A 26,737-nucleotide genomic window follows, 5' to 3' on the forward strand; every position below is an offset into this window, starting at 1 on the left:
TCTCACACTGCAACTACCCGCAGAGAAGCTTTCTTAGTGTTTTAACAACCTATAAGGATATTCAATCCTAGACAATTCAAGCACAACAAGATCAGAGCATGGATAGGATAAAAACAATTGAAGTTTACAACATCATTTAAAATAAAAACTAACCCTTGAGGCACTGGCTATTCCAGTCCTCTTGGGTGAAGCACTGGCTAGTCCAGGCATGACTTCTAACACACACCCATCATCCCTATTTATACACAAACCAACTTTACCCAAAACAGGACCACAACAGTCCAATTAGGGTTTGGTGAAAATACAAATTAAATCAAAAAAATCCTACCTAACTCTGATAACAACCCTAATATACTAACCCATACTTCAATTAAACATGTAATCGATTCCCCCAAAAAATCCCCAATGTCAGAAAAATTAGGGTTTTAAAAATTGAAATTAAAATTTTACCTAATCTCTAAATCCAATCAAACTTCGATCCATGCTTGTAATTGGTCCTCTCTTGCTTCCCATACCGCCAATTTGACTCTAGCTCGACCTAATTTACCCACTTCACACCTAGGGTTTCGGAGAAGGATATGTGTGAAATAGGTAGAATAGATGGACTAGGGAGAGGGGAAAAATGATGGGTTATCATTGGTTGACGCTGTGGTGATTATGGTGGTGATGGCGGAGCAGTTGGGAGAGCATGTGGAGGAGATGGTGGCGGACATGGAGGTTGCAGAGGAGGTGAGGGGATAAAGAGAAGATGGAGTCGATGGAATAGAGTGAGGGGGGTGTTTGGTTGGGTAGGAATAGGGTTAGGTACTAGGGTGTTGAGCGGATGTATCATAATTCAATGTCCAGTGAGTTAAAGCGTTGGATCGACACATCTGGATCGAATCTATCGACTGAGATGGCAATGCTTGCAGCGACCGTAGGATTGTGAGACACAACAAAACTGATGGCTCCAGATGGAGTTAGGTGCTGTAGTGTTAGACAGGAGCTTCAGAGTTTGATGCACTGTGATGAAGCGACCGTTGGATGATGGAATGGATCCAATCTGACGGTTAAGATGGGAAACGGGTTTGGGAATTGATTTTAGGCTTAGAAAATGGGTTTGGGTTTAGAAATGTGTTTGGGCTTAAACAATCTTGAGCCCACTTCTTCTTTAAGAACAATTTCTTCCTTTGTGAGCCCATTTTCATCCTTCTGGTCTTGTGCACAACATTCTTCGCGGTTTCCTTGTGTAATTCCTCCCGGCTTTTCACCACTTTTCTGCTCTTTTCCGCTCCGCTATTCATCCAAACTTTATTTATTACCTAAAAATGCAAAATTAGTTAATAAAAATATTTATTCTTGAAAACAAAGAAAATACAGAATATGGGATAAAATGTAGAATTAATGCACAAAAGATGAGTTAAATGCCAAGAAAAATATATAGAAATATGCACTTTTTAGGACTCATCAAATACCCCCAAACCTGAATTTTACGTGTCCTCAAGTAAAACAAAACTAAGGAAATCCTACCTATACCACTGTTGCTGGTCTCTCGAATGCATTTAGCATATGCACTAAGCCTTTTAAACCACTAAGTGTCCCTAGTGGACGAGTGAAGTCTCGTGAAGGTTTGCTTAGAACGTACCTACAAAGTTCTAGGACAAAATATAAGCTCATATTCCATCAAATGTGACATGTGCAAGACATTTTAAGCTCACAGCAAAATGGAGATGTCAATCTAGCTATCAAAGGCACAATCCTAGCACTGATAACAAATAAAGACATGTGATAAGAGTGTAAAGTGTATCTACACATGTGTAAAAAAAGATCGGATGTTATGACTACTAATCACCAAGAGATAGTTTCTCAGGCTAAGAACCGAGGTCGAAATCTAGCTAGCTGTCCGGACTTTACGAGAATTGTGAATGAGTTGGAGGTATTTCACAATTTCTCGCGTTGTACATCAATGGCGTACACCCTTCCTTGCTTACTAAAACAAAAAATGACTCTTATTTACATTGACTACTCTCTTTTATTTTTGGACAAGAGAGAACTATTTTCTTTACATGACACAAATGGAATTTGATAAATACTTAATTTTTTTGTATTTTTTTTTCTGATATTTTTTTTTCTTAATATACATCATTTTTTTTTTTTTTTTTTTTTTTAACATGGTAACACTTTTGATACATATACAAAAGGAAACAAAAAATTACATGACTCTTAGCAAGAGGTAGCCCTTTTTGATGCACCCAGTTAAATTCGATGGTTGTCTTTCTTAATGTAACCTCCACCTTCTATCCCAACCAACCAAAGAACAAGCTAGTCAAGTTTCGTTCAGTATTCTAAAGTGATTGGCAATCGTGACTTCCGATAGAACACCTCAAGGATGAGGCTATACATGTATTGGTAGATCGTGCGCGTGCAAGTTTCTTATCACATGTGAATTGTGCTAGAATCAGGGTGCCTAAATATCTAGACTAAGACTCCTAAAATTTACATATTTTCACAAGAGTCAACATTTCAAGGTAAATGAGCTCCATTTTTATGATTTTTTATTTTTTATTTTTTTTTTCAATTTTTTAATTTTTTTCAAAAAGAAGGAGTTCTTGTTTTCAACTATAACATGTGATCGTGGTATCTACTCTATACCCCCAAACTTAAACTAAACATTGTCCTCAATGTTTCAAAATATGAACAGAATTATAATACAACATGTGAAGAGGATCATGTTGAGTAGAGAAAAAGGAAAGAGAATACCCGATTTCGGCGAAAGCAATATTAGAACTCCGTTATTCAAGGCAAGAATCCAACATATGTCAGCCGAGATCATATTGGATTAGCAAAATATATACAAAAAGAACAAAAGGATTTTTAAAATTTTTATCTACTGGATTATATACAAGAAAATTTGGTTTTTAATGGGATTGGACTTTTTGGGAAAATTTTGATTTTGTCGGGAGACATTTGGTTTTTAATGGGTTTTGAAAAGAAAAATTTGGTTAATCGGGAGCAAGGCCTTTTGGTTTTAATGGGTTGCTGGAATAAAATTTGGTTTTTTAGGGAAAAAGAAAAATTTTGGTTTTTAATGGGATAAGGAGACCAAGCCCACTGTTGGGTTTTGCGAAGCCCAGCTACGTTTTTGAAAAAAAAACAGGCCCACTGCTGGTGAGTAAAGCTCACTGTTGGTTTTTGGAATTTTGGCCCACTCGAAGTTTGGTTCAGGCCCACAGTTCAGAAACAAGCCAGGTAACAATTTGAAATTTGGGCTCTTAAATAGCCAAAGGTCGAGGCCCAACTGGGCTTTGAAAACGTTTTCTGTTTTTGGGTCAAGCCCACAGTGCAAATGTTTAGTTTTCAAATGGATGTTAAGCCCACAGTCCCAGAAATTCAGTTGGGCTTTGGCTAGCTACTAACTAAAATATGAGGCCCAACTTCAAAAGTTGAGTTTTTTTTTTTAATTAAAACAACAGGCCCAAATCAATCTAAAACCACAAGCCCACAAGAAATTAAACAAACAAGCCCACAAGAAATTAATTACAAACCCAACAGAAAATATAAGCCCAAATGTTGGGTTTAATATTACAAGCCCACAAGAAAAATGGAAGCCCACAGTTTGGGTTCTTTTAATGGGTTTAGGCTTACCTGTGAAGCACAGCCCAGCTGTTCAGTTTGGTTGCAAAAGCCCAGTTGGGCTTTTGATCATCCTAAGCTCTTGTTGAAGCCCAGTTGGGCTTTGGTCTTTCTTCTTTGGCTTGTATTACAGACCAGTTTGGCTTGGGTTCTAGCTGCAACTTTGGTTCAGCAAGTTTCAGCCTTAGCAGCACAGCAACAGGCGCAGAAGGCAGCAGCAGTTAGCAGCAACAGGCAGCAACAGGGGAAAGTAACAGCCTCAGTTCCACCAGTTCACCAGCAACAGCAGAGGCAGTGCAAGCAGCAGCAGCACCAGGAGGGGCAACAGCTTCAGCAACAGCAGGGGCACCAGGGGCAGATTCAACTAGCTAGCTAGCAAGCAAGGGCTATACAGCAGCTACAATTCAGTGCAAGAGCCTGGTTCAAAGCAACAATTGCACAGCAGCAACAAGCGCAGCAGCAGGAGCAGCAGCAGCAAGTAAGAGAATGCAACAGTGCAGAGAAGAGCAAAAGCAATGCACTTAGTGCATAAGCAAGAAAGTTGCAGGAAAGAAGATGCAACCGCAAAGAGTGACGCAGCAAGCACAGGAGCACCAGCAGAAGCACAGGTTCAGCAGTACCTGTCACTCAACCAAGTTCTTAGTTCCAGAAGTTTCAATAACTTGAGAGAAAGATATGCAACTGCTACAAGATAAACATGGCCAGAGATGCTTGCACTACACAGCAGGTTACAGAGCTACTAAGATGCAAGAAAACAGATGATGCAGGATGAATATGCAAATGCAAGATGAAAATGCTCCTAAGTTATGCAAATTATGCAATGATATGCAAGTATGACATGACAGTATGCAATGCAGCTAAGTTACACTAAGTTACACTACACAGCAGCTAAGTTACACAAAAAAAAAAAAAACAGCAAAGTAAGATAAAAAGAACAACAACCACACAACGCCAAGTCCCCGGCAGCGGCGCCAAAAACTTGGTGGCTCTCTAAAAGAGTCACAGAAATGATACCTGCAAGTGCACATGGTCTGTTGTAGTGAGTGTGCAAGGCAGGGTCGAACCACAGAGACTTGGGTGTGAATTGAAGTAATGAAGCAAGTGACAGTTAACAAGAAAAATCAGTGGCAGTGAATAAGAACAGTGAAACAAAGACAAACAAACCAAGGCTGTTAGCCAAGGGCAGTGATAAAGAAACAAAGGCAGGTCTTCCAACTATGTTCTTGTCCCTTGTTAGTTAGCAGTCAGCTTCTAGGCTTTCTGAATAACTAGATGACAGTTGCGGTTCAAAGCCGGCTGTTCATCTAAGGGTTGGTCTAGAAAGGAGGCTAAAGGCACTAAGATGAATTCTAAACCTTGTGGTAGTTGGGGCTCTCACACTGCAGCTACCCGCAGAGAAGCTTGCTTAGTGTTTTAACAACCTGTAAGGATATTCAATCCTAGACAATTCAAGCACAACAAGATCAGAGCATGGATAGGATAAAAACAATTGAAGTTTACAACATCATTTAAAATAAAAACTAACCCTTGAGGCACTGGCTATTCCAGTCCTCTTGGGTGAAGCACTGTCTAGTCCAGGCATGACTTCTAACACACACCCATCATCCCTATTTATAAACAAACCAACTTTCCCCAAAACAGGACCACAACAGTCCAATTAGGGTTTGGTGAAAATACAAATTAAATAAAAAAAATCCTACATAACTCTGATAACAACCCTAATATACTAACCCATACTTCAATTAAACATGTAATCGATTCCCCCAAAAAATCCCCAATGTCAGAAAAATTAGGGTTTTAAAAATTGAAATTAAAATTTTACCTAATCTCTGAATCCAATCAAACTTCGATCCATGCTTGTAATTGGTCCTCTCTTGCTTCCCATACCGCCAATTTGACTCTAGCTCGACCTAATTTACCCACTTCACACCTAGGGTTTCGGAGAAGGATATGTGTGAAATAGGTAGAATAGATGGACTAGGGAGAGGGGAACAATGATGGGTTATCATTGTTTGACGCTGTGGTGATTATGGTGGTGATGGCGGAGCAGTTGGGAGAGCAGGTGGAGGAGATGGTGGCGGACATGGAGGTTGCAGAGGAGGTGAGGGGATAAAGAGAAGATGAAGTCGATGGAAAAGAGTGAGGGGGGTGTTTGGTTGGGTAGGAATAGGGTTAGGTACTAGGGTGTTGAGCGGATGTATCAGAATTCGATGTCCAGTGAGTTAAAGCGTTGGATCGACACATCTGGATCGAATCTATCGGCTGAGATGGCAATGCTTGCAGCGACCGTAGGATTGTGAGACACAACAAAACTGATGGCTCCAGATGGAGTTAGGTGCTGTAGTGTTAGACAGGAGCTTCAGAGTTTGATGCACTGTGATGAATCGACCGTTGGATGATGGAATGAATCCAATCTGACGGTTAAGATGGGAAACGGGTTTGGGTATTGATTTTAGGCTTAGAAAATGGGTTTGGGTTTAGGAAATGTGTTTGGGCTTAATCAATCTTGAGCCCACTTCTTCTTTAAGAACAATTTCTTCCTTTGTGAGCCCATTTTCATCCTTCTGGTCTTGTGCACAACATTCTTCGCGGTTTCCTTGTGTAATTCCTCCCGACTTTTCACCACTTTTCTGCTCTTTTCCGCTCTGCTATTCATCCAAACTTTATTTATTACCTAAAAATGCAAAATTAGTTAATAAAAATATTTATTCTTGAAAACAAAGAAAATACAGAATATGGGATAAAATGTAGAATTACTGCACAAAAGATGAGTTAAATGCCAAGAAAAATATATAGAAATATGCACTTTTTAGGACTCATCATGAATATTATCACAAGAAAATTTATAATGTTTACAAGGTATGGTCACTTTAAGAAAAGTATCAACATCATTATCAGATGACCCATCACATAAGTTTCTTAGGTTGTTCTATAGTTATCTCCATAGATCCCGTTCTCGACTATAGTTTTAGGAGCCAACAACAAAGAGAATTCTAAACACAACAAAAAAACGTGCCTAACCTCACATCAAGTCACTTTTTCATACTCGTTTTTTCATAGCATTTTGAAATAGGATTCTGAAAAGGCATATTTTTATTTTTATTAATGCATATAAGACAATTATGGCGACCACTTGGGAACTTTAAGTCATATATCCACCAAAGGTAATGGCGTTTTTCGATTGAAGCAATATTGCTTAACAAAAAAACGATAATGGTTATTGTCTTTTTTATCTTGAGAGCATGATTTGTCTGTAATCACAAATAATCCTCATTAAGATATTACTCAGGATTATATTAGGGTCACCACCCATATATATCATCTATCGAAACAATATATTTAAGAAGTGATTTCTCAAATGATATATCAAGAATTAACAATTGTAAGGAAAAAAATCTTCCTTGGTTGGATTGACATATTCGATGGTTCTTCTAACTACTCTCACACCTAGTAATACTTTGTATCGTATGCTTTCTAACCTATTCAAAAAATGAGCACAAGTTAAAGGTTCACTTTCCAACTCAACTAGGTTGTGTTTCGGGGATCTTTATCTTGCTCATAGAAAGTACCTGAGTCGGGATCGTTCATGCTTTTAAACCTTCTTTAGTAAAGATAGGCTTGCTTTGATCTTTCTTTCTCTTTTCTTTGTTGTTACTACTTGATACGCCGCGATGAGAAATATCATCAAGAGATGAACTGGCATACAAGAGATATCAGAAAATCATGAAATCTTTCATAATTTGTCAATGGCTCTCGTAAGAATTTCTCATTCGAAGGAAATCACTTTTATTAATTTGAAAAAATAATATTACATGAATCAAAAAAAAACCAAAACAGGATTATTTAAACTAGCTTATTACTAATCAAGCCCAATTTCATCTTAACAAAATCGAAAGTACTTTAGTCTTATCATTTCTATTCTTTTCAAAAAGATAGGTCTTTCTCAGTGATATTGTCTTTCTCCTCCCACTAATTGGGCTCCTCTTTTATCTGACGGGGACTGATGCACATCTATGTTAATAATTCTGTCATGTCTAAATTAACAACATTCTTCTAGTAGAAACACTTACTAGGTGTATTGAATTAGGATTTGTAGATATCTAATAATCCTAATTAGGGTATATAAGGAATCATTCAATATCTATGGTTCAAATCGGATTTATTTGGATTTTATAAATATCCTAAGTATTCAATTTATTTAGAATTTCTTAAGATGGTTGAGGTGCAATATATATACGTGTGTTAAGATATTTTCATAGTTAAGATATTAGTGTTAGTATCTTAGGTTAATCTCAATCCATACCACAACAATTTCATGGATTCTTAGGACAATTATATTTTTATTTTTTGTTACAACATGCTATGTTTTTCTGCCGCTACCAGACACCAACCAACATTACTACCACCATCACCAAAAACAACAATTACTAACCACCATGACTAACAACCACCAGCCGACGCCACCACCACCACCACCAACCTCCACCGCCACCACAATCACATATACCATCACCTCAACTTATGAATGTTTTTGTTCTTTTTATAAGGGAAGCACGGTGACCTTGATTTTTTTCAATTATTTTACGATTTGGTAATCCATTCTAATGTTTATAAATCTGAATTAATCATAATTTAATCCATTATAATCTAAAATTATATATCTATAAGACTTTATAAGGTTCTTTTAAGAAACATAATAAATCCACTAGATTCAGGTAAACTAGTATTTATTTTTATCTATATAAATCCTAATCAAATACACCCTTGTTAAGTTTTTTATCATGTCATCTCGAGTTGACATGGTTCAGGGATGCCAAAATATTTTTCACATGCAGAGTAATGTTTCATATCTTTTAAACTAGAACTTGGCCCGTCCCGTAACGGCACGGCCACGAAAATAAGTGAAAAAAATTATGTCAATTTTGACCGGTTCCATTCATTTGTTGTTATTATTTAAAGTGACAATTGTTCTTCGTATGTTTTGATTTTTATTTTTTCTTTTATATTGGACCGATCTTATTTTAACACTTAAATAATCAAACACAATTTTCATAATATAATGTTATTTGTGTCACAACGACATCGAATAAACATTATACAGTACTACATTGACCAATTGAGGTACCACCACTAAAACCACCCACTACCTTTTCCACCAGCAGAACTGCCGCCACCGGCTCCCGTGCACCACCACTCACAAACATCACCTTGACCATCCTTAATATTTATTGATGTAATTATCTTTTTAATGTGAGTATATATTCATTTAGATAATTAATAAGACATTTATCATGAGAGATTAATAAAATATTTATTACGAGAAATTAATGAGACAATAATGATGTACACAAATTAAGACCGTTGGATTTGAATTTCTAACTTTCAATCATAAACGTCAGTTATAAACACTTACGTAAACAACCATTGATTTATGATCTCCCTAAACAAATCTTGAGGATAATACTAAAAACAATTGATATATTAAGGCACCAAATATTTCGAGGATGATACCAAATCATCTAGGAAATAAGGTTGAGCGAAAGCATGTTCTTGGATTTAAATTGTTTTGTCTCTTTAGTCTATCTCTAATTCCCAAATTTATTTATTTAGGTTTGCTCAAAAGTGGGGAACCAAAGTTTTTTAGTCCACTCCTCATGGATGTGAGTGAGAGAATCAATAGTTTAGCTTTATAGGAATGTGGGTTTGTTATTTCTAGTCTATCAAATTTCTCCATTTTGCTTTTGATTTTTGAGATGGGAAAAATAGAATACACAATGCATTATTCCCCAATTAAAGCGTGTATTCATGGGATCGACCACGACCGTGGATTTATCAATCAGGAGGGCAAATCAAGATCGCTCTTTATGCTGACTAACTTAGTTAAACTTTGTTTTATAATACAGAACAAAGAAACATGAAAAAAAAGGTCACCTAGCTATGATATAACCCGCGTCATAACAATGCGACTTAATGTGAGTACTGATTTATTGTGTACTGATTTTGAATTGTACCGTTTGTTTACAGTTCTTATTTTAATTGTCATGTATTTTAACCGAGTTTATATCTTCACTAAGACGATCAACCACATTTTCTCTGCTTTATAATGTCAACCGATTTGTGGCGACACGTTATTAACAGAATATATTACTACTCACCAACACCCGCCACCACCAAAAAATCACTTGATACAGCTTCTTTCCCCACCACCATTCCCCCAATCGCTGCACGTGCTTTAATTTTTAATCACCAACATCATGAGTAAAGTTTATATTAAACAAAATTAAGTCGTAAATTAATTTAATCCATTATTTTATTTTTGTTATATTTTCTTTTATATTGTAATCAATTTTATTTTAACACTAAAAACTATGATTTGTACCATAGATATCAGAGATACTATTTGGGTGATCCAACAGTATCATCAACGAATTATTTGGTTTTTGTCCTTGCCAATCATGCAGGAAATAGCCAACTACATCTTTCACAATATGATGTTGTGCGTTTTGTAAAGACACAAAACTATTATTGTCCACTACTATTCACCAACACCCACCACTATAAAAAACAAGCATCGCTACTATTTCTTCCACCACCAGTAATATTACCGCCTCCATCCCTCACAAACGCCCGCCGCCATTTCTACCACTCACTACTTCATCCACTATCACCATTAACATTTATAATATAATTTTTAGTATGATTATTATTCAATAATAAAAATATATATTTATTAGATCAATTGATGGGACTTTATAATAAAAAAATTAATTAATCATTATGACTCTATGAGCAACTAGTGGGACACTTAATTAATAAAACATTCGTAAAGGTTTCGTTGAACAAACCACGACAGTAAATTTATCTTCTTTCTAGAAAAATCCTAGCCACCGTTTACATAGGTTAAGTTAGCCAAACTGTACTATGTATTCTTGATAAGACACTTTCGTCATATTAAGAGTATCTTAAAGTAGTACTAATTTCTTGACTAACGTTAGATTTTTATATTTTGTTCAAATGTGACCTTCCGTTAGATAATGATAACAACATTTCTGACCATCAAATTTTTTGATCGTGGATCGTTTATACATTTAAGCTTGCTTTTCTTAATTTTATCTTGTCTTACCATCCATATCGTTGGGAATTAGGGAGGCAACATATAATAACCCCCAAAAAGGTGAAAAATAATAATTTGTGCACTTTTAATCTTTTAAGAAGCCTGTTATAGAGGCTCACACCAAATAGTTTTGAGGGCTTATAAAATGACAAATTCAGGTTATGAAATAGTGATCTCCAAAACCCCTTATCCTACCATTTTTGTTGATGGCTAGAACTTGGTTAATTAGTTTTAAAAATTATATTATCTAAACTAAATTATTAGATTAATGATCTGGTTAGACTAATGATTTGATTTATACTTAGTGTTTGAAAATCAAAAATCAAAAGAAAAGATAATCATAAAGAAATAAGTATAATCATGATCGTAACAATGAAGCATCAACTACGGTTTGAAAACTAAACCGTAAGAAGCATCTACGGTATGAAAACTAAATTGTAAATATAGTATATAGTGGGAAATCAAAACGTAAACTTAACATGCGGCGGGAACTCCAAACCGTATCCAAATTCAGGATCGTTTACGGTTGGGAACTAAGCACCTACGGTGGAAAAACTGGGTTTGACTTTTTACCAGACAATTTTATCTACGGTTTGAATATAAAAATTTCAAATCGTAAATAAATCTACAGTTTGGATAGTTGAACTCCAGACCGTAAAACTGGCTTGGCAATTTTGCTTACGATTTGGAAATATAAAATTTTCAAGTTGTATAGTTGGTTTACGATTGGGAGTTTATTTCCAGACCGTAGAATTGATTTACGGTACAGAAATGATTGTTCTGAAGTTAATTTTTAAATTCTTAGTTTGATCAAATTTAACCTATCTATGCAATTAAAACCAACAAAATATGATGAGTTTTTTTATTCTTACGTGATTGAAGTCATTATGACGGAAAAAAACAGACTTCTTAAACTAATTTCCAAATTAATAATCTGATCACATCTAACCCATTCACGATGAACAAGAAAAAAGCGAAACAAGAATATGAATTAGAATTAGATTAGATTTAGGATTTTGTTGTGGTTTTTGGAACTTTTGTTATAGATTAGGTTATTCTCGTTTAAGACATTTAAATTCATAGGTGCCCTCAAAACCATTTGGTTGGAGCACCTGAGCTGTAATAGACTTCCTTTTTAAACGGGGGTTGTCGGATGTGGATCCGGATTTTAATTTCTCGCGACCCAAAAAAACTAGAGGCTTTTATATAGTCACTGCATAAAGTCCATCGGACGTCAAATTTCTTTCGTTCCAAACCTAGCCGCGGAGGATAATTGAAAGGTTTTCGCCAATCCCCATCCCCCTCCACCTCTCTCTCTCTCAGCTCGTAACGGTATACCCACCATTATCACTCCATGGAGGAACACTCAGAACCCACAGAACTATCTAACGATTCCTGTAAGTAAAAAGATGAAAATCCAGCTTCAATTTTAGTTTTTCCACCTCTTTAATCCTTCGCCTGGTTTAAATTTCTACTTTGTTTAGTTTTTTTCTGTCCTTCTCTTTCCGTGGTTGTATTCATGTTTATCAACTCTTATTTGCTGTTTAGGGTTCGTTTCTTTATAACACAAACTTTACATTAGGGTTTAGTTTCTGCTGATGGGTAAATTTATAGGTTCTGTTTTTTAGGGTTTTTTCTTCGTCTAAATTATGTTTTCTTTTAATTATAATTTTTGTTTCGTTTAAACTCTAAGTTACTTTATGTCTGGTACTATCCCGAGCCAAAATTAGCTTGAACAATTAATTAATTTGTTTTTTTTAACAATTTCCAGGTTTTTTTTACGATTTTTTATTTAATTTAACAATTTAAATAAAGATTAGGGTTAGTTTGTCTGCTGTTTGTGCAATTATCGAATAATTGATTTCAATTTGTTTTGTTGTCTAGTGGAACAAACAATTGATGATACTCCTGAGGAAAATCTTGGTGAAGATGACATGCCTGAAAATTCTATCCCTCTAGAAGAGAAACAAGGTGAGGACGAACCAGGTGTTGGAATTGGTGATAAGAAATGGCCCGGATGGCCTGGGGAAAATGTTTTCCGGATATTGGTTCCTGCACAGAAGGTTGGTGGTATTATTGGTCGCAAAGGAGAGTTTATTAAAAAGATGTGCGAGGAGACAAGAGCTCGCATCAAAATTCTAGATGGTCCCCCTGGCACTCAAGAAAGAGCAGTAAGTGAATTGTAGAATTATATTTTCTTCCTGAAGTATCTTCATTCACTTTTAACTACCAAGCTCAAATTTTGGTGTTTATGTTTGTATTTTTGAGCTTACTTATATGCGGTGCTACTGGAGGTCACTTTTTCTGGCTTAGAAGGTGCTGAGTTACTTCAGCATCTATGGCTTGTAATCTATAGAACTTCAGAAATTTGCTTAACCTTTAATAAATCAAATAATTAGTCATTCTGCGATTCCTAAACCTACTAATAATAATTTAGGCTCACCATACACTTCCATGATACTGCTCCTAGGTCAATGGCTTTAGTAAACTTGTACGCCATCTTATATTGTTTAATTTCTCAAGAACTCTGGTCTTACTATTTTGTAGCCTTTTCTGATGTCAATTTCAGTCTCATGATGCAGAGACAGCTACACCCTCAATCTGTAAAGGCGCAGTGCAATACTCCTTACTGTTCACCCTTTTTGTAATTACGACTAGCTAAGCTGCCTATAGTGTTGAACTACCGAGGAATAGTAAACATGCTTCATATAACCTAAAATGGCTCACATCTCTTAAAAAAGAAACTAAATTAAAAAGAAAAGGAAAAAGAAATAAAAAAAAAGATAAGATAAGATAATATCACTTAAACCAGACAGTAATATAATGCCTTCCATCACAATAACGGAAGTTAGTCTTTGCAGGTTCTGTGCGCGAACCTCAGGAAACCAATCTATCACCAAAAGTGTTCCACAACTAGAAGAATGGGATCAGCATTGACCATTTATACATGCTGAAAATTGATCTGATTACACTCAGATCCACTTTGGAAGACATTCACGCCTAGAGCTCTGCGTTCAGTCTGGTAAAACCTCAGAACTTGGTTCACAGTGATCTGTAAAAACTTGTTAGTATAAATATGAATAAACTACCATAACAAGAAAAATCACCCCTTAAATAAAGTCCACTTAGAAAAGGTATTCCGCATGCATGCTTGTGTAATGTATAGTAAGGATAAATATATCCACTAATAATTATCCATCTTTCGAATGAGGGTTTTATTAGTCTTATCATTAGTAATAATATCTCATTCCGCATTTTTTGTGGGTGCTGTATTTTTATCCATATACTACTTAAGTTACTGCTAACATTAAAAGGGAATTGGTATCAAATAAAAATACCAACATCAAAGAATGAAAAAAAAAAAACAAAACGAAACACATGCTTAAAGGAAGATAATCAATTAAGATAATTCTTATATCAGTTAATTAAGATTTTCTGCTGAAACGATTGAGGTTGAAACTGAATATGCATTGCTGAATAATCAATTGTTATTCAGTTAATTCTTGAATACTGTTGAACAATTGATTTGAAGTTGTTCGCTTTGCCTAACACCTCTTAATGTACATTTGCTTTCCTGTGTGTTTCTTAAGGTAATGCTTTCTGCCAAGGAAGAGCCTGAAGTTGCTATTCCTCCTGCGATGGATGCTTTATTAAGGATACATAAACGTCTGATTGATGGTTTGGAAAGTGACCAAGCTCATGGTCCACCAAACTCTGGTGGCACAATTTCATCTCGACTTGTAGTGGCAGCTTCGCAAGCTGGAAGCTTGATTGGAAAGCAGGGAGCCACAATAAAATCTATTCAAGAGTCTTCCAACTGTATTGTTCGAGTAATTGGACCAGGTATTCTTTGAAACATTTTGGTTTTATTAGGAATTGTTAATGTTTGAGCTAAACCATCTATATCTCTACTACCTGTTCTTTGTTATCCTTGACTAATATTATACTTGTTGTCTTTATCAACGTGTAGATCCTTCATCATATTGAGATACCTAGTGCCTTGTTGTGGGATATCTTTCTTTCTTGTATTTTTTACTTTCTTTTAGCAAATTTTCGCTTTAGGTGCTGGTCCCCTCTGGATATCCTTTTTTTTGTTTGTTTGACCGGGAAAGAATTTTGGTACTGATGAGTTTCAAACTCAGGTCACTGGTAATGACTTTACCACTGTACTACGCTGATCACATGTCCTTCAAAGTATTTGAGTAACATATGATTTTCTTTTCTTATTTGCATGAACTTGATCTTCTGTTCGTTTTACCAGATTTCTTTTATTGTTTTAAATAGCTCCAATTCATTTGAGCTTAATTAGTTGTTCCCTCAAGGTTCAAGGCCAATGATTTCTAGGAAGTTCAAAGGGTTTTAGTCAATTTAAGAGTCACTTAGAATTAAATAAGAATGTTTTCTGTTTGTGTTCCACGTGGGTATGGTTTCAGATGGAACAACTCGCAATGGAAGACAGATGCAAGTTAATGCCGAAGAATAGAAGTATAGAACCTTTCGCTTTTCTGATATTCTTACCCTTGTTGTTTTTGAACTGTTGCAGAAGATCAACCTGTTCTTGTTATGCCGGATGACAGAATTGTGGAGGTACAGGGCGAGCCACTAGACGTGCACAAAGCAATAGAACTAATTGCCGCGCACTTGAGGAAGTTTTTGGTTGATCGGAGTGTAATTGGAATATTTGAGTTACATGTAAGTTTGTGTTGCTGCATGGGTCTTAGCCGCTCTCTCTTCTGATCTTCCAAAGAAATCTTAATTGTGAAATTTTTTAATGTTGCAGATGCAAATGCCAAATTCTCAGATGGAGCAGAACATGGCAACACAGTGGGGTCCTCCTCAGGGTTTTCGGCAAAATGCTGGCGGTGGTCTTGGGTATGGTGTAAATCCTCAGTATATGATGCCCCCACGTCAACAAGATAATTATTACCCCCCACAGGCTGAGTTTCCTCCTATGGACCGACAACCTCACCAGGGTCTGTCGACCTATGGAAGAGAGCCAACCATGGGAGTTCAATCTTCAACCAACGCACAGCAACCACAATCAATGGTGACGCCGGTACTTCCTCTACCCTCTCTCTCTCCCTCTCCCTGAATGTTGCAGTAGTGGGTCAGCAATCCATTTGTGGTACTACACCCGTAGGACTTTTGGGGTTTTGCAGATTTGCATGCTCAGGTGTTAGCTAACATCCAAGTCCAAATTTTAGCTTGCTTTCCAAATTTACAATAATTATCTTTGCTAGGCCACTGTTAATGTTTTTCTTGTTTATAATAATCTGTAAATTAATCGATCCTTCTCTTCTATAGTGGGATTAGAAATTATCTCATACTTCTGCTTAAGTAATGATGGCGGGTTATACTGTTTGCAGATCACTCAGCATATGCAAGTACCATTGTCCTACGCTGATGCTGTAATTGGAACAGCAGGTTCAAATATTAGTTACATTAGGCGTGCTAGTGGGGCAACAATTACAATACAGGAAACTAGGGGTGTGCCGGGAGAAATGACCGTTGAAATTAATGGAAGTGCGTCCCAAGTCCAAACTGCTCAGCAGTTGATACAGGTATATTTCTCCCCCATAGATTTGTAATCAAGAATGTAATTTATCAATAACTAATGCTTTTGTTATCATAAGAACATGTCGATTTTCTGCACTTGTGCTAGCCTTATGGTGTCATTCTTGCTTCGAGGAGTGATTTGTGGTGTACTATCTACTCCACTGTCTGTTAATTTTGATCTCCTCTTGCTGCTTGCAGAATTTCATGGCTGAAGCTGCTGGCCAAGCGCAAAACCAGGTCAGTGGGCCCGCAGACAACACATATCAGACTCATGGTTCCATGTACGCAGCAGCACCATCCGATGATGGACATGCAGGCCAAGCTGCAGGAGGTTATGGTCCTGTTTATGGAGCTAATTATGGATATTAGTATCTTTTAGACCTTGACAAGATGGCCAGCAGAGTTAGGCCAGCTTGGCTGTTGCCTATAGCCTCAAACTGTTGGGCCCAAAAATTTAAATTTTTCTTACAGCTTGGTTGTTTTTCTCTGGCATATAGGTAGTGCTCTTACATAGTATCTTAGTAGTCATTGAAAGTCGTTTGTTGTGTAAGCCGTTTGTTTTGTAACTACCGCGTATTACTTTCCAATAACATCTAGTCAATACTTTACTTTTATACACTTTTACGTAAGAACATTAGAATTCATTACATTAGGCAATTCTTTTCGAACTAATTTAGATATTCTCCTTCCTATCAAAATTTATTCAAAATCTAAACCAGAGGATCCTTGTTGACTTCTGTCCGTCGCCAGATTTGCCAGTGCATCCACCTATTTCGCCTGTTAATAGATGTGCCGAATCGATTGAAGGTTTCTGATTTAGTTGATCACATGCTGTGATTCTGAAATTGCTATGAGTTGTGGTAGTTGAGAAATTCCTACAAAAAAAAAATTTAGTTGGACTTGCAATTAATGGAAAAAAAATATATTACAACAAAAATTATCAAATTAGAAAAGACCAAAACAAGTATCCACTAATTGAAATGAAGATTTCTTTCTCATAAATTAACAAAGATTACTAACCATGTTCTTCCATTTGGATTAAAAGTATTTTGGGATGGGCATCAACGAGAAACAATCAAGAGAATAGAAAAACGCACCTTTTATGTTTCTATGATTTGATTTTCATGGTTAGAGAAACTCAATGTTATCATAGAGTTTTTAGGAAATTAAAAAAATCAATCCATCAATATTTGGATGAATCGGTTATTTTAGTCGAGATTTAAGTCTTGTTTTTGATGAGGTAGACGACCATCGGGAGAACCGGAAGGTTTTAGAAGAGGAAAAGAAGTACTTTTTGATTTTCATTGCCGCGATAGTGATTGCCTACTATCTTGATACTAAAAACGCCAAAATAAACATTCCTTATTGTGGATCCCACCACTACCACTATACAGTGGTAAATATTGAATAGCTACTAGGTAGTGAAGAAAACAAAAATGTATCTACATAACTATCTATACTGACGTTTATCGTTTTAGGCTTGGGCAAGTATTTATGTCATAATTGATATGATTGAAAACTAAATTCGATGTAAAAAATACCAACTGATCTTGGTTTAGATTTATTTTTTTACTTTTCATTATTTTTGCGCCAATAGAGATGAGTATCGACACCGCTTACTCTACTATATGAGTCCACCTTTAAAATATTAAAGGAAAATTGGAATTTCATTCGATTGATACCTAGATTTTGTCAAGCACTTATGCTTGGTACCAACATTGTTCCAGGTAGGAGTTTGATATATGAACCGGACATTGAGTATCATAGAGTAATTAAATTTTCAAAAAATAAAATAACGTTAATTTATTATCAATGCATTTTTATCATCACCCGAACCTTGAGGCAATCTTCAGCAAGCAATAAAAATTTGAAAGGAAAGGGTACTAAGTACACCACCACCTATAGTTAAGATTCTTGAATCATAAGGATGATTAACACACAATTTGCTTTTCAATTACAAAGAATAAATCAATATAACTCGGAAAATAAATAAAAGCAGGACACCAGAAATTACGTGAACGAGGAGAACTGCAACGACGGAAAAATTCCGGATCGACCTCGTCCAGTTTGAACACACACTGTGTTAAGCCACAACAAATAGTTGCCTACTATAGTGACTTTGGTCTGGAATATAATTTTCAAAGAATAAATAGGCTAAGCTACTATGCTGCAGTTGTGCCCTTAAGTCTCATAATTCTTACAAGAACCTACGTATTTAATTCTCCTAGGTGATGTTCTTTACATGCCTAGGAGTTGCTCCGTAGTCGTTCATGAAGACTAATGCTGCCCTGCATCAAACAAGACGCTAATTAATTTTCTTTTAGAAGATAAATCAAGGCGACAAAATTCTTTCTGTAGACTTAGAAGAATTTATACCGAAAGATTATGTTATATACCTCTTTAATCTTGTCGAGAATCCTATTCAATTTAACTCACACGAGTGTCAATCTTAGAACAACTCTAGATGAATTTCGTGGTATCTTCAAATCTGGATTTCGATAGAAAGGCATTATACACAATCGAATTGAAGTTCTATCAATCTTTAATTTTGTCAATAATTATAGAATGACCTTATAGCAGAAGAGGATGACCTGTATAATAGTCAATTGTTATAGCATTGCTCGGTTGAACCCTCTAGCGTTCGTATGTCAAGTTAGTTGTCAAATTTAGATGACAAAATGCGTTCTTGATTTAGTCGTAAAAGTTAGTTTCGGAGTAGACTAAGAAGTAGAGTGTAAAACCAAAGATATCCTTGAAGAATGGAGATTGAAGACTACACTGAGACATCTTGGAGAACTTCATTAAAAGTTAGTAACAAATTCTTGATTCTTTTGTTTGCTCTACCTCTCCATCTATCGAAATACGTGCTCACTCTATGGAACAATTCCTATGATGGTAAATATATATTTATATATACACTCGAGTATATTTAAGCCCATGAATTTTGTGAGAATGACCGTTATCATGAAAAAGGTCTTCATGTTGTAGGGAATGAGAATATGAATGTAATGAGCCAAGAATCACTCAATTCCGAGTTATAATGAAGATTTTATGACTAACTTAATAAAGCAACACTTTGGCTAAGGTTGATTTCGTGAATAGGAAATTGTACACGAACTTTCGACAACAGTTCGAACCAAAACCGTGACTAAAAGCATATTTTGGTCAAGTATATGGGTGTTTCCTTTCCTAGACAAGGTATCTTTGTTTCCGAGTAACCTAGACTTGATCATTCACTATAAATAGGGATTTCATGTAACTACACAATCTATCCCTTAAAAAATTATGAGTGTTTTGCATAAGATTGTTTTCCATATCTTTGTTCATCACCAGCAAGAGTGAAATTTCAAAAGACTTTACTTGGAGGTCGTAAAGCACAAGGAAGCTATCTTCTTTGATAGTTACAGAACATGTCCCTAGGTGTTTTTCATAAAGCTTAGATTTTGATAGATCAATATATCTCTAGATTTTTCTAGGAAAAAAATGGTACGGAAAAACCTAACTGTTTTGAGGAGTATCGTCTAAAGAAAAATACCGTTTTGCTAGAGGATTTTCAAGAGCTTCTTCTAAAGAGAATTGGGGTTCCGCTAGAAGGGTTAAAAGAGGAAATCTTAAAGAGAATTGGTGTTATGTTAGGAGTTCTACAAGTGTACCAATACAACTGAAGCAGGTACTACATCTAGTCCGAAATCCGATAGTAGGTAATTGGTGTAACAATTTAAATTAGTGAGTGTTCAATCTAGACTAGGTCCTAGATTTTTTCTACAAGATTATAGTTATCCTCGTTAACAAAATCTCTGGTGTACATGTTATTTTTTTCTCCGCGTTATATTATTTTATCTTTATAATTGAAATATCACAGGTTGTACTTATCTAAACCTAGATAATATTTACTTAGCTGTAATGAAACTACAAGACTCTTTGTTGAAATTGTATCTTGAAATATAAATTACAAGACTTGTTCTTGTTGGAATTTGGTTTTTGAACCGTTCGGGTATACACTAGGTTTACCTTGAAAAACAATCTTAAATACAGTTTTGAAACTGAGCGTATATATTGTACAAGGATTGTATACATAGGATACAACAAATTAAATCAAGATACAGGTTCTGAACCTATCAAAGGAAGACAGTTCTACCTATGCTTCAAGAATCTCCAAGTGAAGTCTTTCAAAGTTTCACCTTAGTTCGCAAGAACCTTCGGTGTTGGTAGAAAAACTTTGCAATAAGATACAAAACATGCAAGGGATTAAGATTTTTTGTTGCAGGATGTCCCCAATAAATAGTAATTGATATCAAAGCTAGGTTGTGTAAGCAATAATTTCTTGCAACCCAAGTAATTCTCAATGCTACTAAGCTTAAGTTATGTCCTCAAATACAAAAGGTTTAGTTTTTTTGGTTAGAAATTAATTGCATTGAGGTTCTTTCCATAGTTTAAAGCGTTGGAAAAATTAAGCATCAAATAATTGCCATAAGTAGATTTCTCCCGATATAACATCAAACTGCTAAAGTTAGGCGTGTGCATTTGAAGTTGCAACCGTATGAATTGAATCTGAAACTTTTATCTCAACTTTGATCAATTCTTGGAAAGAACAAGTGACTTTTCACGCAAAAGAATTAGCTAAAAATAGCAATTTGTAAGAACGTGTAAATTTTATAATCAATAACCTTTCAGGAGAAACTTTTATAATCAAGGGTTGCAAAGTCAAATAAGCTTGGATTTAGGAACCTTTCTCTCATCATTTAGTTCGTGAACACAAAACGCAGGTTCGTGAACTTAAAGCAACGCCGAGTTCAGGACCCTTTTTCTCTTTTTTAGGTTTGCAAATTTAAATGCAGGCTCGCAAACTCAATGAGTTTAAGATTGAAATTTCAAATAGATTTATTTATATGTTTGCGAACATTTAATTTCAAAACTCATGAGAAAATATTTACTTGATTTTAGTTTAGAAAAAGCGATAAGCATGAGATTGACATCAAATCTTCACTGGACTTTAGCTTAACACCTAGAAGAAGAAAAAATAGACATGATTGTTTACTAAAGTCTTCAACCTTGATATGATAGATAAACAGATAGATAGTCTGAAAGGAAAATCATTCTTTGTGACTAGCCATTGATGAAGTTCTTCAAATGATGTTTTTGTATGATATTCAATCTTCAAGAATAACTTGTTTGATTATAAGACTTTACTACCTAATCAAACCTATACCGAAGCTTACTTTAGTAAGATATAAATAAACATATTATTTCGGCGTATAAATTTGACTACTTACTTTCTATATAAATGCTTGGAAGCTCAATAGAGCATTTACCCTGACTATATCCCCCTTTATAAATTTTAGTGACAAAACTTTGAAATATGAAATGACGAGGGTACCAAGTACACCACATACCCTCCTACACCACAAATTTTGCGATATCAACCTACAAATTTTAGACAAAGACTGTCAAGAAGATAGCAAACCACAAGGTATACACTTGGTATATAGTTTTAGTTCGAAATCGAACACAACTATAGGGATCAACCCGAATGTTGTATTAACGTACAATGTATTTACTTTTAATTATAACTAAAATAATCATTATAATTGCTGAAAATGAAAGTAAAGACACAACAAGATTTTTTTAACGAGCAAGCTGCAAATTAAAAAAAAAACAGGGACCTAGTCCAGTTTTGAATACTGTCAAAATTAAGCCGCTATACAAAGATATGCAATAAAGCATCTAAATTCAGTTTTGTCTAATTCCAACCAATATCCAATTGTATAACCGAAATCCTTCATGGATACAACTCAATATTAGCTAGCGTACGAGATACTTAACTAATATATCTTGAAGAGATATGTTTTGCTTGCTGGAAAAATAAAACATATACATTCAAAAATCTTAAAAAAAAGATTCTAAAACATTTCGATTTGGGAACTCACCTTGAGTATCAAGGAATATCTTTGAACAATAAAATATAAGATTTACGCACATTTTCAAATTACTCATTATGTCGACATCTTAAACTTTCATATTTAGTAAATCCAGTTTCCAAAATCACACAAACCTTGTAGTGTACGTGACTAGAGAAACCGATTTTACACATGGGGATCAGTTCTACCATGACTCCTAATGTAGGTAGGTATCATTTCTACCTTCTTTCTTATATAGGTTAGGATTGGTACTACCTTGACTCTAAACATATGTAAGGATTGCTACCACCTTGACTCCGAACATAGGTAATCGGTTCCATCGTGATTCCTAAACATAAGTAGGGATTGATACTTCTTTAGACCTTCAATGAAAACTAGACCACTAATCCTATTGATTTCTTTCAACTACGAAACAAGTTCCTAAGCCTACTTCCTTAAACTTATGTAATCAAACATAGTTTTCTAGTCATGAAATCAATCCTAAGTTCATTATACAATTTAGTACATAAGTTACAAAGATTATATCTATGTCGCAATTACGAAGTTCAAAAGATAAGCGTTATACTTCACAATTACCTAAGTTGTAAAACAACTTATATATTCTTCCTTTACACTTTGATCGTAATAAGATGATCAAGTCTCTAATACTAGAGTTTCATGTATATAACTTCGCATGTTATGTTTTCAATCTAAGAGACTTGAAAGCAATGATTAGAAATGGAAATAAGTCAAGTCTTGTATTACTAACCTCAAGTAGAAGGATGATGTCTTCGCTGATGTGTATATGTCATTAGAATCTTCAGGTCTTCAGTGTAGTACTTGTATGTCTCAATATTTTTAGGCTTCCTAGTCTAACCTAACGAAGTTTACTCTAGTAGTTATAATCAAGATATAATTGAGTTTTGATACTAAAATATGAAAACCAACCTTGACATACCAACTCTTGGCGGGTTCAACCGAGAAATGCTCTAATAGAATACATATGTCCTTTTATAAAGTTGACTTTCAGTACAAACTCCATGATGCTTTCTTGATTCTTGAATCTTCAACTTTCTTACTCTTTTACTATTCTTCATGTGTCAGTTGAGTACCTGTAATTAAAGACAGTGATGTATAACAAATTTATCTCCCTCCTAGAATTTCATGGATACATTTATTCTGCACATAGTTGTTATCCCAACGAGTAGTATCGTTTATCACTGTTAAGCACAATATATTTGTTCAAACATACAATGGTACTATTTTTTATTGTGTTCCATGTCCTCCCCCATAGTCTTTACATGTATATGTTTGCTAGATGGGACGATGAACAAATATATTAATTAATTAACCAAACCTTAAGATAATGCTTTGAAAATCCATATGTCATTCGTAGTAGACTATTAATATTTCTCATATTTTTTTCCACAAAGTAGGAAAAGGTGATAAGATTTGAGTTCCTTATGAATTAAACCATTAAAAGAAATATTGATACCAAGAATTCAATCATATCTGAAAAAGCGGGGGTCTAACAACCACACCCAATAATTCGTTTGGCAATATGAATAGACAAACTCCAATATACTTTCAAGAGAATCAACTAGACAGTCAGACTCAATCTATAGAAAATTATATCAAAGAGTTTTATATCTCTATCTCTCAATTCAATCTGCAATCAAAAAATAGGAAAAGGATCAATCAATTTCAATCAACAACCAAAGGTTGGATTTTTCAATTGATCGATTTAATGCACAACCTGTGATATTTCAATTATATAACAAAATATAATGCGGAAAAGAAATAACACAAATACCAGAATTTTATTAACGAGGAAACCGTAAATGCATAAAAACCCTGGAACCTAGTCCAGATTTAAACACCACACTGTATTAAGCCTCCAAAGACACTAGCCTACTACCAATGAACTTTGGGCTGGACTGTAGTTGAACCTAATCAATCTCACACTGATTCAAGGTACAATTGCGCTCCTTACGTCTCTGATCCCAGCAGGATACTACGCACTTGATTCCCTTAGATGATCTCACCCACAACCAAGAGTTACTACGACCCGAAGTCGAAGACTTGATAAAAAAAATATGTCTCACACAGAAAAATCGATAGGAATAGATAAATCTGTGTCCCACAGAAATACCTACGAGTTTTGTTCCGTCTTTTGATAAATCAGGGTGAACATGAACCAATAGATATATCGGATTTATATTCCCGAAGAACAACCTAGAAATATCAATTACCTCACAATAATCTTAATCGTATGGTAGCGAAACAAGATATTGTGGAATCACAAACGCTGAGACGAAGATGTTTGTGACTACATTTTATATTTCCTATCGGAGATTAAATCTCGAGCCAATCTTAAAGAAGATAGTACTCAAACACGATAGAAACAGCAAGATCAGATCACGCAATTAAAGAGAAAATAGTTGGATCTTGCTTCACAACCCCAATGAAGTCTTTAAGTCGTTAACCTACAAGGTTTCGCGAAAAACCTAAGGTTAAAGGAGAATCGACTCTAGCTTATGCAACTAGTATCACACAGGAGGTGTGGGGATTAGGTTTCCCAGTTCTAGAGTTCTCCTTTATACAGTTTTCAAATCATGGTTTGCAATCTAAGTTACCTTGGTAACAAAGTATTCAATATTCACCATCAGATGAAAAATTGATTAGATTCATGCTAATATATTTCAACCGTTGGATCGAACTTAGCTTGTTATACACAAATGAAATGTACCCTCATTTAGGTTTATGTAGTCGTACCTAAATGTGTAAACCATGTTGGCTCAACCGTAGTTAACCGAGATTAGCTATATGAACACTCTCATATCAACCTTATTCATCTTAACCATAACTAGTTCAAATGACTCAAATGGAATTATTTAAAGAGTTGTTCAATAACTATATTCTTATAGAAGTATACAAGAACACAATTGAAGCAAAATCGATTTGATTCACTCGAATCAATTCATGAACATTATATCCACGGTTTTCAAAGAATGCATTCCTTAATATATAAATGTATTAGTTCACGAGCCAGCCAATTTTAGAACTTTAACCACTCAAGTATGCAAACGGGTACGCATACTTAAGTAGCCGGTCTGAGTTTGTGTTTGCCAGTATGCAAACGGGTACGTATACTTAGTACACTTCCAAAACCCAGCAGAAATTCCCGGACATATACCTTATGCAAGTATACGTACTTGGTACACGGAATTTCACAACTTCAAGTACGCATACGGGTATGCATACTTAAGTTCCGGTCATGGATCACATACATGCAAGAACGCACACTATGTTTATAATCCAATGATGGTTAAATATTCTAAACTCTTATTTCAATCATCGAAATTTCTTAGAGGATGACAATAGCCGTTTTCACACACTATTAGTATCAAAGCAATTTTCAAGTTATTGAAACAATCATAAAGAAACATTCAAAGTCTACACCAAATGATTGTATCACACAAAGCATGTAAAATGTTACTCGGAAATTTTCACATGATCAAGATGAACTTGGTTGAAGCAAAAGCTTACCAACACATATTCCGAGAAATATGTAAGCGAGTTAAACTCAACTCGAAATCTCAAATGTGTATAATAGAAAACTATATCGTAACACGACTTGTGTCTCAATATAGTAGATAGAGTAGAAATAGACTTTCCAAGTGATAGATGAGTTTCAGTCTCCACATAATTTTTTGTTGATGAAGTACCACAATCTCTCCTTAGTAGTTCTTCGTTTTCAATGATGAACGCCGCGAAGTCCAATGCTCAACTACACAATCTATCCTAGTCCAAGACATCTATAAGTAGACTAGAAATTAAGACTTATAGTTTTGATCACTAACATTGACAAACAAGATTGAGATAGAAACGCTTGCGAGTTCGACCGAGCAGTGCTCTAACAATCTCCCCCTTTGTCAATTTTAATGACAAAACTATCAATACATATGGATTACAAAATAAATAAACTTTGAAACTTCTCATCCAAATGCTTGATCTCCTTGGTACTTCAACATTACTCGAAATCTTCGTCACTTTCAAGTACTCCAATGATTCCAAATGTGTTCAACTCAGCATCATAGTTGTTGAAGATCCGTATCTATAACAATGAGAAAACAGTTGCTCTCAATCATTGTTATACAATGTCAAAGTATCATTATACAACATCATATTTCAATTGTATCACAACTTTCACAACAATACCATGGTGGTATGTATCACTCCCACTTAGTCAATACTGCATCTCACAATGAAAACCACTCCCCCTTACATAATGATCCGTAAACCATACATATTTGTAGTGTGAACTACACATTAATTTTCCCCTTTTTTGTCAATATAAATTGGCAAAGGTACTATAACTAGTGGGATCCTCATGAAATTTTTATAGAGATACTTCATGACCAAAAGAGAACAACATATCAAACTTGTTTAGATGTTATCATATAGTCGAAACTAAATGCATTCATCAAGGAGTTTATAAAGATATAAGATAACTCCTACAATATTCCACAGCCTCACTCCCCACAAATATTTGTCA

General features: G+C 35.1%; 1 protein-coding gene and 1 long non-coding RNA gene across 2 annotated transcripts; one reads left to right on the forward strand and one right to left on the reverse strand.

The window, feature by feature from the left end:
• Positions 1–11,950: 11,950 nt before the first annotated feature.
• LOC113283147 (flowering locus K homology domain-like) lies at positions 11,951–16,929 on the forward strand. The gene is made up of 7 exons (XM_026532311.1): positions 11,951–12,123; positions 12,611–12,897; positions 14,317–14,569; positions 15,270–15,418; positions 15,507–15,782; positions 16,093–16,287; positions 16,481–16,929. The coding sequence occupies exons 1-7, from the start codon at positions 12,081–12,083 to the stop codon at positions 16,649–16,651; spliced, it is 1,374 nt and encodes a 457-aa protein (XP_026388096.1). The 5' UTR covers positions 11,951–12,080; the 3' UTR covers positions 16,652–16,929.
• LOC113283148 lies at positions 16,841–17,561 on the reverse strand. Its single transcript, XR_003327352.1, has 2 exons — positions 17,303–17,561; positions 16,841–17,157 (listed from the first exon to the last, which is right to left on the reverse strand). It is a non-coding gene; the product is annotated as an uncharacterized LOC113283148 (long non-coding RNA).
• Positions 17,562–26,737: the final 9,176 nt, after the last annotated feature.

Source organism: Papaver somniferum, chromosome 5, assembly GCF_003573695.1.
Source record: "Papaver somniferum cultivar HN1 chromosome 5, ASM357369v1, whole genome shotgun sequence".
Classification (NCBI taxonomy): Eukaryota; Viridiplantae; Streptophyta; class Magnoliopsida; order Ranunculales; family Papaveraceae; genus Papaver; species Papaver somniferum.

What these genes read in the sequence shown, in the direction of transcription:
- LOC113283147 (XM_026532311.1), top strand. Translation starts at nt 12,081, where the DNA reads ATGGAGGAACACTCAGAACCCACAGAACTATCTAACGATTCCT. An exon ending in TGTTCGAGTAATTGGACCAG is followed by an intron (nt 14,570 to 15,269) that starts GTATTCTTTGAA and finishes GAACTGTTGCAG; the next exon opens with AAGATCAACCTGTTCTTGTT. An exon ending in CTGCTCAGCAGTTGATACAG is followed by an intron (nt 16,288 to 16,480) that starts GTATATTTCTCC and finishes TGCTGCTTGCAG; the next exon opens with AATTTCATGGCTGAAGCTGC.